The 14084-nt window shown below is 49.0% G+C and overlaps 1 protein-coding gene across 3 annotated transcripts in view; it reads right to left on the bottom strand.

Moving 5' to 3' along the window:
• Positions 1-14084, bottom strand: part of FGD5 (FYVE, RhoGEF and PH domain containing 5) — a 119921-nt gene that overhangs the window by 16348 nt on the left and 89489 nt on the right. For 2 of the 3 annotated variants that reach the window (XM_028479375.1, XM_055079870.1), the window contains exons 11-12: positions 5970-6041; positions 4637-4705 (exon numbers count right to left, since the gene is read on the bottom strand). In XM_028479375.1, the coding sequence (XP_028335176.1) occupies positions 4637-4705; positions 5970-6041 (141 nt within the window). Of the gene's footprint in view, positions 1-1051; positions 1136-4636; positions 4706-5969; positions 6042-14084 lie in introns of all 3 variants that reach the window. The other variant, XM_024124161.2, reaches the window with a different exon arrangement.

Genomic DNA, 14084 nt, shown 5'->3' with positions numbered 1-14084 from the left:
CACTTATATGAGGCCCCTAGAGTAGCTAAATTCATAGAGACAAGAGAGTAGAATGGTGGCTCCCAGCGCCTAGGGGAGCGGGGAGGGGGAATTAGTGTTTAATGGCGACAGAGCTTCACACTGGGAAGATGAAAAGAGTTCTGGGGTGGATGGTGGCAGTGGCAGTACAACAACGTGAATGTACTTGATGCTGTCAAATTGTATACTTAAAATGGTTAAAATGGTTAATTTATATTATGCATATTTTACCACAATTGAAAAAAAACACCTGCTTGTTTCCTCCCTCCAAGCCTTTCCTTATGCATTTCCCTCCTCCTAGGACCCCTTCCTTCTCTCCCTTCCCTATTTGTCCAAATATTATCCACTCTAAGGGACTCAGCTCCCCCGCCCAGGAGGCCTCCCTCAGCCTCACTCTCCCTGGACTACCTACAACAGAATCCTGCTGTATGTAACTCACAACCCAGGCTCCCTCACCTCCTCTGGTCTGTGAGCTCCACAAGCAGGGCTGTGTCTCCGCCTCCCCTGGGGTCCCCCCGCCCACCCCAGGGCACCCACCCCAGGTATCTACCTTCATGCTGGCCACCGCCAATGCGTTCTTCAGCCGGTACTTCCCATCCTTCTGGGGATACGTGTATAGGAGCACATCACTCATCTGGGGAGAGGGGAACCCCATAAGACACGTCTTGGCCCCAGAAGGCTGTGAATGGTTAATTTATATTATGCATATTTTACCACAATTGAAAAAAAACACCTGCTTGTTTCCTCCCTCCAAGCCTTTCCTTATGCATTTCCCTCCTCCTAGGACCCCTTCCTTCTCTCCCTTCCCTATTTGTCCAAATATTATCCACTCTAAGGGACTCAGCTCCCCCGCCCAGGAGGCCTCCCTCAGCCTCACTCTCCCTGGACTACCTACAACAGAATCCTGCTGTATGTAACTCACAACCCAGGCTCCCTCACCTCCTCTGGTCTGTGAGCTCCACAAGCAGGGCTGTGTCTCCGCCTCCCCTGGGGTCCCCCCGCCCACCCCAGGGCACCCACCCCAGGTATCTACCTTCATGCTGGCCACCGCCAATGCGTTCTTCAGCCGGTACTTCCCATCCTTCTGGGGATACGTGTATAGGAGCACATCACTCATCTGGGGAGAGGGGAACCCCATAAGACACGTCTTGGCCCCAGAAGGCTGTGGTGGGTGTGTCCTGGAGCATCACTGAGCAGAGGCATCTTACATTCCCGGTGACCCACACAGGAGAGCAAAACCACTCTGGGCTGAAACGGGACACCCTTCCCCGCAATTCCACTCTGACACAGACACCCAGGAGGCACAAATGCAGGTGCCCACAAAAAGTCAGGTATGGGAATATTCCTGGACGCTTATTCATAACAGCCCCCAAAGGAAAACAACCCAAACGTCCATCAACAGGTGACTAGACACAGAAACTGTGGTTCATCCACACCTCACAGCCACACAGTAACCACAGAGCAGACAGATACATGCCTGATGACAGGGCTCAACCTCCAACACATGCCAGGGAAAGAAGCCAGACTCTGGAGTACACGCTGCTTCACAACATTTATATGAAGCTCCAGAGCAGAAAACTAATCTATACTGATGGAAACAAGGTCAGTGGTTGCCTGGGGTGGGGATGGGGGAAGGTGCCTGACAAGGGGCACAGGGGAACTTTCTGGGGGCTGGATATGTTCTGTACCTTGACCCAGGTGGTGGTCACACGATGATATACAATTGTCAACACATACTAACACGTACACTTAAAATTGATGCATTTAACTCTGTATAAATTAAGCCTCAGGGACTTCCCTGGTGGTCCAGTGGTAACGAATCCACCTTCCGATGCAGGGGACACAGGTTCAACCCCTGTTCGGGGAACTAAGATCCCACATGCCGTGGGGAAACTAAGTCTGCGTGCCACAACTACTGAGCCTATGTGCCTCAACTAGAAAGAAGCCCGCACAACGAGAGAAGCCCGCGCGCCGCAACAAAGATCCCACGTGTCGCAACTAAGACCCAACACAGCCAAAAGTAAACATAAATAAATATTTTAAATTAATTAATTAATTAATTAAGCCTCTACCAAGCAAAGTTAAGGAAGGAAGGGAGGGAAGGGGGAAGCTCCTTGGGGGACAGGGAGCTGGTGTGCTCTATTCACCGCCGTACCTCCAGCAACGTAGTAGGTGCTCAATTAATATTTGCTGAATGAACAACTGAAGCTTCCTGCCCCGAAGCAGGGCAGAGGTGAAGAAACATAAGGAAAGTCACTTCTCCTCTGGAGAGAGTGTTTCTGTTTGGCTAAAAGTTTACAGCTTGAAGAGCCGACGTCACACTCTGGGTGGGGCTGTGGGCCGTCAGTCCTGACCCTGCTCTGCAGCAGCTCTGTGACTATGGACAAGCCGTTGCCCTCTCTGAGCCTCAGCCTCCTCACCTGCCAAGCGGGGGACATCCCCACCCCCACATCACTACAAACATTGAGAGTGGCCCCCAGTGAGCCCCTATGCGTGGGAGCCAAGGCAGACTAGGGGTGTCCTGAGGATAGAACAGGACAAGGCATCTTGGAGTCTGAAATGGAGCAAGAACTCAGGATTTACACTCCTCTCCCTGCAGACAGAGTCTGCTGAGAGGACAGAATGGGTGAGTTTTCCTGCCACCAGCTCTCCTGGCGCTTCTGGCCAGGGCGGTGCGGGAGACCCGGCCTGGGCACTGAGCTGCTGTGTGACCTCAGGCAAACCCTTCCTCTCTCTGGGCCTCACTGTCTAAACAGAGCTGGAATAGACCAGGGTTGGCAATTTTTTTCGTAAAGGGCCAGATGGTAAATATTTCAGTTTTTGTGGGCCAGATGGTCTCTGTCGCAACTGCTCAACTCAGCTGCTACAGCCTAAAAGCAGCCACCGACAATCATAAAAGAATGTGTGAGGCTGCGTTCCAAGAGACCTTTCTGAACAAAACAGGAAGCAGGCCGACCCCTGGGTCAGAGGAACCTTCAAAGCCCCTTCTGGCTCTGTTCTTCTAACACTGACAAGAACTACTGGCCATTCCACATGCATTCCCGGGCAGGCCAGGTGCCAGGCTAAGCCCCCGGAATGATCTCAATTCATCCCCCAGCAATTCCCTCAGGCAGGTGCTGTTATTATCATCCCCATTTCACAGAGGGAGAAACCGAGGCACAGACTGGCTAGACAACCTCCCAGGATCACAAAGCTCATCAGTGGAAGAACCAGGGTCACGAGTAAATGAGGGTGCCTCCAAGTGTGTGCAGGGTAGTGTGTTGGTGGTGGCCACACCCCGCCCACCCTGGGGAACCCGCCTGTGTCACTACCACAGCAGTTCCAGCCTTCCTGCGGCTGCCCCTCGAGCCCCTGCTGCCATGGCAACGCCACGAGCACCCAGGGCTCCATGAGTGGTCCAGGACCACGCTGCCTGCCTTGCACTGCAGCACCGGTCAGCCAGAGGGAGGGGTTCTCACGGGAGGTGACAGGTGGCTACGAGGAGGGAACAGAGGGAGAAGAGCCTCTAAGCTCAGCGCCCCTTGTGCTCTATGAGGAGTGGAGTGACCCACTGAGGCCGGGCTGGGGCCTCGGGACACGTGCCACAGAGGCTCCCCAAACCCTGATGGGCAGCCGCAGATGTGCCGCTTCGGTCAGGCTCAGGATTCCCCTGCTCAGGACCATGAGCCCTGTCTGGAATTCAGTCCCCAAGTGGCAGAGGGTCTATCTGAGGCCTGGTGTCGACCCAGCTCGTGCGTGGAAGGCCCCATCTGCAGCCAACGACTCCACGAGACTCGCAGAGGTCCTCCAGACACACCACGCTCCTCCCGCCTCTACGTTTGCTTATGCTGTTCCCGCTCCTCCAATGCCCTTCCTTTGTTGGCCTGTTCCTACACACTGACTCAGAGCCTCTCTCCTTTTACTCTGCACACGATTGCAACAAAGTGTAAGGAGGCTGTTAGGGCAGCCACAACTGACAGTAACAAGAGGTGACAGCTAACAACGAAGGAGCAGAGAGAAAAATTACATCCAGCAGAAAGAACTTAAAAGGCAAAACAGCTTGCGGGGCGGGCGGTGGGGGCAGGTCTCAGGACTGGGGCAAGGAGCTGCTTGTAGCTCAGGAGCCACTGAGGTTGATGTTACTATACCCCAGACCTGGACATTCCCTGATGTTCCAGACTGTGGCGGTAAATCATTAAAAACGTTACGTATATCCCATCCTGTGCACAGTGGAGAAAAGGCTGGGCTCGGGTCAGAACCCTGGTTCCCTTCTGGACCTCTGCCAGCGACCTGTGGGGAGATCCGGCCAAGTCAACCCTCCTTTCTGGATCTGTTTTCTCGCTTGTTAGATAAGGCAGTTGAACAGCTACTCCCGGCTTAAGAACTTCTTGGTTTTACGATGGGCACCTGGGTAATTAAATTTTGGCAACATTCCCCTCAAAATCATTCAAGTAATACACGAGGGATGGGTTGTAGAGCCCTCAGCTTTCTGGAAACCTCGGCTATTCAGAATGATCCTCACCCCAAGGATGAGGCTCTGGTCTAGTGTCCCCTTTGCTTCCAGCTGTCCTTGATACTGCCCCAGAACACTTTACAGAACTTGACAGTCCTGGGGCCTGGATGGGGGCCAGGTACTTACCAGAAACAGGTGTCGGGGGCGTCTGTTCTTCCCTGTTACTTTCATCAGTGTCCCTTCCTTCAGGAACTCCTGTGGGGAGAGAAGCAGACCTCCGTGGTCAGGCTGACACCCCCCTATGTCCTGGAGAAGGGTGGGGAGAGGCCCTTTAGTGGGAAACAAATTACGGTGCCTCCCAGAGTACCAGAGAGCAACTCGGGGGAGAATTCCCAGCTTAGGAGACATGCTCCGTGTTTGGTGGAGCAGCTCTGGGGACAGGCACCTGGCCTTTCAGGAGCATCCACCTTGAATTACACCAACCCCAGACACCGTTCTGGCCACAGAGTGGTCCAAACAATGACTCGCTTGCCGGTTCGCTACCACAAGGGGTCCAATTGGAACAGAGCCTTTGAAAGTTTGCTAAAACGGCTGAAGACCTGTGAACAGTTGCTACAGCCCCCTCAATTCTGGAGGATACAAATAGATGTTTAAAAAATATTCACTAAACTGATGACTCGGGCCAAAACATTAGGTGTGATTTTACGCCTAAGTGCAATCTCTCATTCCTTTGTTCCTTGTCCTTGATGGACTGGAATAGGTAATAAACACATTTTTGACTGTTCTTGAGCTGAGTTTTATGTTTTCCATTTGGAAGCTTAAAAGTGGGTAAATTTGTCTCTTAAAAAATGTTATTTCTAAATTTATTTATGTATTTTTGGCCGCACTGGGTCTTCGCTGATGTGCGCGGGCTTTCTCTAGCTGCGGCGAGCGGGGGCTACTCTTTGTTGCAGTGCACGGTCTTCTCATTGTGGTGGCTTCTCTTGCTGCAGAGCATGGGCTCCAAGTGCGCGGGCTTCAGTAGCTGCAGCACGCGGGCTCAGTAGTTGTGGCACACAGGCTTAGTTGCTCCGTGGCACGTGGCATCTTCCCAGACCCGGGCTTGAACCCGTGTCCCCTGCATAGGCAGGCGGATTCTTAACCACTGCGCCACCGGGGGAATCCCCCAAAAATGTTACTTTTAAAATGCTTTGTTGAGGTTCCTGAGAGATGGTTTCCCTGATTTCCCAGCAACTGGACTAAACTAAGAATACTGGTGTCTCTTTTTCTCAGAGGGACACGGAACCCAAATGGCACTGTTTCTTTAAAGGCCCTGAAAGCGGAAAACCCCAGGGGAGGCAGCTGGGGGGCCTGGGGAGCCCAGCAGAGCCCTTGCCCTCCCCCCACCCTCCTGGGTGAACGGCACCTGCAGCCAGGCCTGCCTGGGGCCAGCCCAGCTGAACAATGGGGCTTATCAAGGCCTCGCCTGCCTGCCGGGCTGCCCCTTGCCCTTGCCCTTGGCAGCGGTGGTGGCACTCACCCTTCCTGGCTGGAGGAGATCCCCTTGGCCCCGAACGCTGTGCTCAATGTGGACCAGCTTCTGTAGGTTTTCCTGCGGGCGGGAGCAGGGCGAGGGGGAGATGGTCAGGACGCCTCATCTCCTCTGTAAGGAGTGGCACTGTTTCTACTTCAAAGGAGGAAATGCAGCCCAGAAGGGACTTGCTCCCAATGTGACCTCCTGTCGGTGGCAGGACCAGGAGTTGAGCCTGGGTCTGCAGGATGCCACCTGTGTGCGCTGCCTACAAGCAGGCTAGTCTCTCTGGGCCTGGGGTCTGACACTGCCATCTTTCCGCACGCCATGGAGACGGCCACGTGGCCTTGCTGTGCCGTCCGATACCCGTTTGTCTCCCGGCCTCTGCTCCTACTCTAGCCTGTGTCCCCCGTAACGCCTGGAGCATCCAGACCTCAATAACCCAGAGGTGACAGCTGCCCAAGGCTGGACTGGCTCTGTGGGCTTGCGCCCTTTGGCGGGGCGGGGGGGGCCGGCAGGGCCTGAGAGAGAATAACCAAAAAACCGTAGCACCTGTGGAGGAAATGCTCCGCGCTCCCTCAAGAAAAACAAGCGTGCCGGGAGCTCCCTGTCGGTCCCTCACTGGGAATCCACAATACGTAAGGTGACATGCCCCCAGGCCTATGCACAGCATCCCCTAAAATTAGAAATGACAAGCGCCTAACCCATGGGGCACATGCCCCTTAACCTTTTGCAGGGTTGTTTCTAAAGTCAATGAACAAGGTGAAAGTTGTGTGTAGAGAAAATGTCCTGAATTTCAGGCCTTGACACTGTCCCCAGTTTAGGGCATAAAATCCTACCCACTAGAAACGTACATAAGTTGTTCCACTTCCGCTTATCATGTAGGAGCTGCAAGGAAACCATGCCCCCAACCTAACAGGGAGAAAAAGCCATATCGTCTGCAAAAGCATAACTCTTCTTATGCCTATGGGAGAGGTGGGGTCTCAAGGCCACCGGGTGAACTGAGTCCTAAAGACGGACCACAGCCCCACCATGGAAACACAAGAGGAACGAGCTAGTCTGCCTTTGGCAACACATGGGGAGGAGGTGGCTGGCATAAAGAAGGTGAGAAGAAAGCAGCTAAAATGTTAATAGATTCTTAAAGGTCAGGTGTGGGCTGGTGGGACAGTTCAGAATAACAGGGAGCCCCAGACACAAAGGGCATCTGCAGTCACTTGCAAGCTCTTTTCCAGGAGTTTCTGCCAGGTACTTACGAGGAAGACTGGGGCCAGAGAGAACCCCCTCTTGGCGGTGAAGGCAAGCAGGCTACCACTGGGGGCTGGAACAAAACCCTGCCCACTTCCACAGGCCCCTCTCTGGGACAAAACCCTTCAGCCACTGGGGGAGGTGGGGCAACCCTCCCCCTCCCAGAGCCCAGGCAAAGAGCAGCCCACTGCTTCTGGGGAAAGGGCAGAAGCAAAAGATATCTGTTCCAAGAAGAGGTGGGTAACCTCTCAGGCCCAGGATCGTGCAGCAACACAAAGCAGAAACCTGTCAAAGACCGGCCACAGACACACAGCAGAGTTTTGCCACCACGCAGAGGAGGGGCAGGAATGCTGACAGAGCCTGGCTCACAGGCCCTACTTAAGACTGAGGCTTGTCCAGGAGAGCTGTGACCTATGAGCCTAGCACTGAGTAACAGGAAACAGCGGTCTACCCCTGAGAAGGGGAAGGGGCAAGAACAAAGTGACCTCCAAGGATGGAGCAGGAACATGAGAAAAACTCTCCAGCACCTCAGGCCCAACAGACAGCATCAGGTAACGGCAGCCCCCTCCTGGAGGAGCATGAAGTCTGTGGGGCTCTGAAGGCGAGGATGGTGACAACAAAACCTAAACCCAGCTCCACTACTGCCTGGATTGATGCAACTCCCACCCTCGACATGAACGGCATGAGTAAAAGAGAAGCAGGTCCACTTCTGGAGGTAAACACTATTTCCCCCAGTCTCTACAGTTCTTCTACACATAATGTCTGGTATTCGATTAAACATTATGGGAAACACAAAAAACAAGAACAAACCCCGACTCATTTTCAAGAGATAAAGCATTCAAGAAAACCAGAATGTGAGGTGACACAGATGTTGGAGCCATCAGACAGGGACATTAGAATAACTATGATTAATATGTGAAAGGAGCTAGTGGAAAAGGTAGACAGCACGCATGAACAGATGGAAATGTGAGAAATAAGAAATGTGGTATCAGAAATGAAGAATTCCTTTGACAGGCTTTTAACAGCATACTGAACACAGCTGAGGAAAGAATGAATGAACTTGGAGATAGGTAAGTTGAGATTCACCAAACTGAAACACAAAGAGAAAATAGAGTGTGGGGGTGGGGAGGAAGAACAGGGCATCCAAGAGAATTTTCCAAAATTAATGAACAACAACAAACCACAGGTCCAGGAAGTTTGAGAATCGCAACAGGATAAATGCCACACCTCACCAAAACACACATACTTAGATATCACAGTCCAACTTCTAACAGTCAAATGTAAAGAGAAGATCTTGAAGGCAGCTAGTAAAAAAGGGACACATTACATAAAGAGGATAAATATAGACATTGCAGCAGATTTCTTATCAGAAACTAGGCGAGCCATAAGGCAGTGGCATGGCATCTTTAAAGTACTGAAAGAAAATATTGGTCAACCCAGACTTCTATACCCAGGAAAAATATTTTTCAAGAAGGAAGGTAAACTGATCAATTAAATAAACGGATGTTGGATGGCAGGAGCCAGGTTTCTCCCTGTTGCAGTGGAAATTTACAGATAAGCTAGGGAAGGAGGCTGGAATGATCCATTGGGTAAGAATTAGAGTCGAAGACATCAGTAAGAACTCATATCTAGCTTAATACAGGGGGTTATATATGGAAATAGCTACAGATATGAGTATATACACAGGTTGGTATATACACATTTATTACTTTGCTCTATAGCTAAGAGAATCTAGAAGAAATGATACCCCAGTAGCAATGAGCAAACCTGGTGCCCAGATCTCCGTTTCTAATACCATTAACCAATTAAAGGAACCGAGCCTCCTTGGAGAAATAGCTGATTCTAAGACTGGGGCAGGAAATATACGACATGAACCTGGATCATCTTGTAGTGCCAGAAAGTAAGGAAGTGCTCAAAAAATAAATAAACAAAATAAAAATCCCCACCCAAACCCACATCGTTGGGGGTATGTGAAAGAGGCACAGGAACCAACCGGCCAGGTTCTCAGTGGCCAAAGATGGAACAGTTTGAGAAATAAAATAAAGAAGATGGGATCAGAACTCAAACTTAAAATAAGTATACGTGAATTCTTACTGATATAAATAGTTTATTTAGAATTAGTGAATACATTAATAAATGAGGGAGAAGAGACAAACCTCCCTTGCAGAAGAATTCCAAATAATTTAGGTAGATACTCCGCTCTCAAGGAGAGGGGGCATAATTCCCCATTCCTTAAACGTGGGCCGTGCGTAGTGACCTTCCTCCAAAGAGTACGGGCAGGGCAGGTGAGGGTGGAACTTTACATGGAGAAATCCGAGCCACACAACCTTGGCCAGGTGACCACGGGCAACAGTAACAGTCCTACGACAGGTTGCCAGTATGCACCCTTCACACGATATGATGAGAGTAGTACTTTCTGTGATCTTCTTCCGCCTAAACTACTAAACCTAGTCTAATCATGAGAAAAACATCAGACAAATCCCAGCAGAGGGCATCCTACGCTATAACTGATCGGTATTCTTCAAAACTGTCAAAGTTATCAAAAACAAAGAAAGCCCGAGAAACCGTCACAGTCAAAGGAGCCTAAGGAAACATGACATCTAAAAGTGATGCGATAAATATCTAAAAATCTTACACGTTCTGGTATAATGTTATAAGTCGTAATTCTAGTTATTGCTTTAAAATGCATATCTCAGAAATAACTAAATTTCCTTGTCAACTGCATTATTATGAACTTTCGTCAAATCTTTAACCGTGGTCATTTTTAAGTCTTTTGTCATTTACAGACAGTTCTGGGTGTACTCTGATGGTTTTGCAAATAAGCTGTGACCTATGAGCCTAGCACTGAGTAACAGGAAACAGCGGTCTACCCCTGAGAAGGGGAAGGGGCAAGAACAAAGTGACCTCCAAGGATGGAGCAGGAACATGAGAAAAACTCTCCAGCACCTCAGGCCCAACAGACAGCATCAGGTAACGGCAGCCCCCTCCTGGAGGAGCATGAAGTCTGTGGGGCTCTGAAGGCGAGGATGGTGACAACAAAACCTAAACCCAGCTCCACTACTGCCTGGATTGATGCAACTCCCACCCTCGACATGAACGGCATGAGTAAAAGAGAAGCAGGTCCACTTCTGGAGGTAAACACTATTTCCCCCAGTCTCTACAGTTCTTCTACACATAATGTCTGGTATTCGATTAAACATTATGGGAAACACAAAAAACAAGAACAAACCCCGACTCATTTTCAAGAGATAAAGCATTCAAGAAAACCAGAATGTGAGGTGACACAGATGTTGGAGCCATCAGACAGGGACATTAGAATAACTATGATTAATATGTGAAAGGAGCTAGTGGAAAAGGTAGACAGCACGCATGAACAGATGGACATGTGAAAAATAAGAAATGTGGTATCAGAAATGAAGAATTCCTTTGACAGGCTTTTAACAGCATACTGAACACAGCTGAGGAAAGAATGAATGAACTTGGAGATAGGTAAGTTGAGATTCACCAAACTGAAACACAAAGAGAAAATAGAGTGTGGGGGTGGGGAGGAAGAACAGGGCATCCAAGAGGATATGCTAAAATTAATGAACAACAACAAACCACAGGTCCAGGAAGTTTGAGAATCGCAACAGGATAAATGCCACACCTCACCAAAACACACATACTTAGATATCACAGTCCAACTTCTAACAGTCAAATGTAAAGAGAAGATCTTGAAGGCAGCTAGTAAAAAAGGGACACATTACATAAAGAGGATAAATATAGACATTGCAGCAGATTTCTTATCAGAAACTAGGCGAGCCATAAGACAGTGGCATGGCATCTTTAAAGTACTGAAAGAAAATATTGGTCAACCCAGACTTCTATACCCAGGAAAAATATTTTTCAAGAAGGAAGGTAAACTGATCAATTAAATAAACGGATGTTGGATGGCAGGAGCCAGGTTTCTCCCTGTTGCAGTGGAAATTTACAGATAAGCTAGGGAAGGAGGCTGGAATGATCCATTGGGTAAGAATTAGAGTCGAAGACATCAGTAAGAGCTCATATCTAGCTTAATACAGGGGATTATATATAGAAATAGCTACAGATATGAGTATATACACAGGTTGGTATATACACATTTATTACTTTGCTCTATAGCTAAGAGAATCTAGAAGAAATGATACCCCAGTAGCAATGAGCAAACCTGGTGCCCAGATCTCCGTTTCTAATACCATTAACCAATTAAAGGAACCGAGCCTCCTTGGAGAAATAGCTGATTCTAAGACTGGGGCAGGAAATATACGACATGAACCTGGATCATCTTGTAGTGCCAGAAAGTAAGGAAGTGCTCAAAAAATAAATAAACAAAATAAAAATCCCCACCCAAACCCACATCGTTGGGGGTATGTGAAAGAGGCACAGGAACCAACCGGCCAGGTTCTCAGTGGCCAAAGATGGAACAGTTTGAGAAATAAAATAAAGAAGATGGGATCAGAACTCAAACTTAAAATAAGTATACGTGAATTCTTACTGATATAAATAGTTTATTTAGAATTAGTGAATACATTAATAAATGAGGGAGAAGAGACAAACCTCCCTTGCAGAAGAATTCCAAATAATTTAGGTAGATACTCCGCTCTCAAGGAGAGGGGGCATAATTCCCCATTCCTTAAACGTGGGCCGTGCGTAGTGACCTTCCTCCAAAGAGTACGGGCAGGGCAGGTGAGGGTGGAACTTTACATGGAGAAATCCGAGCCACACAACCTTGGCCAGGTGACCACGGGCAACAGTAACAGTCCTACGACAGGTTGCCAGTATGCACCCTTCACACGATATGATGAGAGTAGTACTTTCTGTGATCTTCTTCCGCCTAAACTACTAAACCTAGTCTAATCATGAGAAAAACATCAGACAAATCCCAGCAGAGGGCATCCTACGCTATAACTGATCGGTATTCTTCAAAACTGTCAAAGTTATCAAAAACAAAGAAAGCCCGAGAAACCGTCACAGTCAAAGGAGCCTAAGGAAACATGACATCTAAAAGTGATGCGATAAATATCTAAAAATCTTACACGTTCTGGTATAATGTTATAAGTCGTAATTCTAGTTATTGCTTTAAAATGCATATCTCAGAAATAACTAAATTTCCTTGTCAACTGCATTATTATGAACTTTCATCAAATCTTTAACCGTGGGCATTTTTAAGTCTTTTGTCATTTACAGACAGCTCTGGGTATACTCTGATGCTTTTGCGAAAACGTTCCTATAAAAGGGTTTCATCTTCAAGGAATTCATGGAAAAGACTCTGACAGGTACAGGTTTCTGGTAACTGACTATACTGCTGAACTGAATGAAGAAGCATTTTCAGAACTCTAACGGAAAACTGATGAATTCATAGAAGTGCTAACAAAAGATCAAGACAAAAAAAATTAATTACATGGGACTGCGTGAACTGATGAGGATGATTATAATTTTTGTGACTTTCTGTTTGAATAAAAAAAAAAATCCCACAAGGACTCAGAGGCAAAAAGTACACAAATCAATTTTCACTGCAAAGTAAAGGAGCTGTTACAGTGGAGGATTACGGGACTGAATGTCAATATTATGACGTAGTATGAGTGTGTTTCGTGTTTGGTAATTGCAATCATTGTTGCTTTTGTTGTGGTCATCCATTTACAATGCTTGGTGTCAGTTTGTTTATCTCTTGTAAAACATAAAATACAGTGTGTGTGTGTGTGTGTGTGTGTGCGTGTGTGTGTGAAAAAACACATGTGAACTTTCTGTATAATCTTCTCAATGTTTTCTATACATTTAAAATTGTTCCCGAAAAAGCTCTATTCAGAAAGCAGAATGGCGGTAGCCAGGGGCTGGGGAGAAGTGGGGATGGTGGTGTTTCAGACTGTGTGTTGGATGGTGTGTGGGTCCCATTTTGGATGGTCGGGGTGGTGGGATCTGGCTTTTCCTGGAAACCATACCTCCAGCCATGACCTGTGTGAGGAACTGTGGTAATGGTTTGATGTGAGCATAAACCCCAAACGAACGCTGCCCTCCTCCAAGTAGCCTTCGCTGGTCCTCACAACCAATAAGTACTTTCCAGATTCTACTGAAGGCCATCTGGATTCATGGGAGACTTTGCAAAAAGGGGTCCTGGCACCATCAAACATATTTTAATAGGATCACTCTGGCTGCCAGATGGAGAATGGAATGGCAGAGCTGGGAGGTGATGAGGCCTGAGCTCGGGGGGGGGACCAGGGGGGAGGAAGAGGCACAGAGCCCCAGTCCATCTTTCAGGAACACTCACAGCCACTGAGCTCTGCGTCGGGGTTGGGTTATCTGGACCTGCCCGTCCATGGCTCAGGCAGAGTCCTAGCCCGATCCCAGCAGGCATGAGGTGGAGGCCACTAGTCCAGAGCAGGCCTGGTGCAGTGTCCGCAGGCAGCTGGAGAGACAGCGGCCAGCCTGCATCTTGGCGTAGCATCAAGCCTGGCCCTTGGAGAAAGCCAGGAGGGCGTTTGGCCGTGGGCTACTCCAGTTCCTCCTCCAGGCAGGGGCCGTGTGCAGGAGCTCGCCACAGGAGGGAAGACACAGCCCTTCCTGACCTAGTTTTTCCTTTTGGAAGCAGAGGCATATCCCTCCTAAAGGGAAGTGTAGGCAGCCCAGCCCATCTGCTGCTACGTCACAATAGGGCGCCGACTCCAAAGCACCTCTGTTTTTTGGCTACAGGGAGGGAAATCTCACTGAAGGTACAAAATGCCAAAATGCCAAAGAGCAGGGAGCCCAAGGACACCGGAGGCGGGGGCCTGATGACAGCAGCGTGTCTGACCCACTGGATGTCGCACCCAGCCGTCTTCAGCCTCCACACTTGCACACGCCTCCACCAGCCACCCTGACTTCTCC

The sequence above is a fragment of the Physeter macrocephalus genome, chromosome 18 (genome assembly GCF_002837175.3).
Source record: "Physeter macrocephalus isolate SW-GA chromosome 18, ASM283717v5, whole genome shotgun sequence".
NCBI lineage: Eukaryota > Metazoa > Chordata > Mammalia > Artiodactyla > Physeteridae > Physeter > Physeter macrocephalus.
The sequence above is the reverse complement of the archived record's forward strand: the minus strand, read 5'-3'. Positions and strand labels throughout refer to the sequence as shown.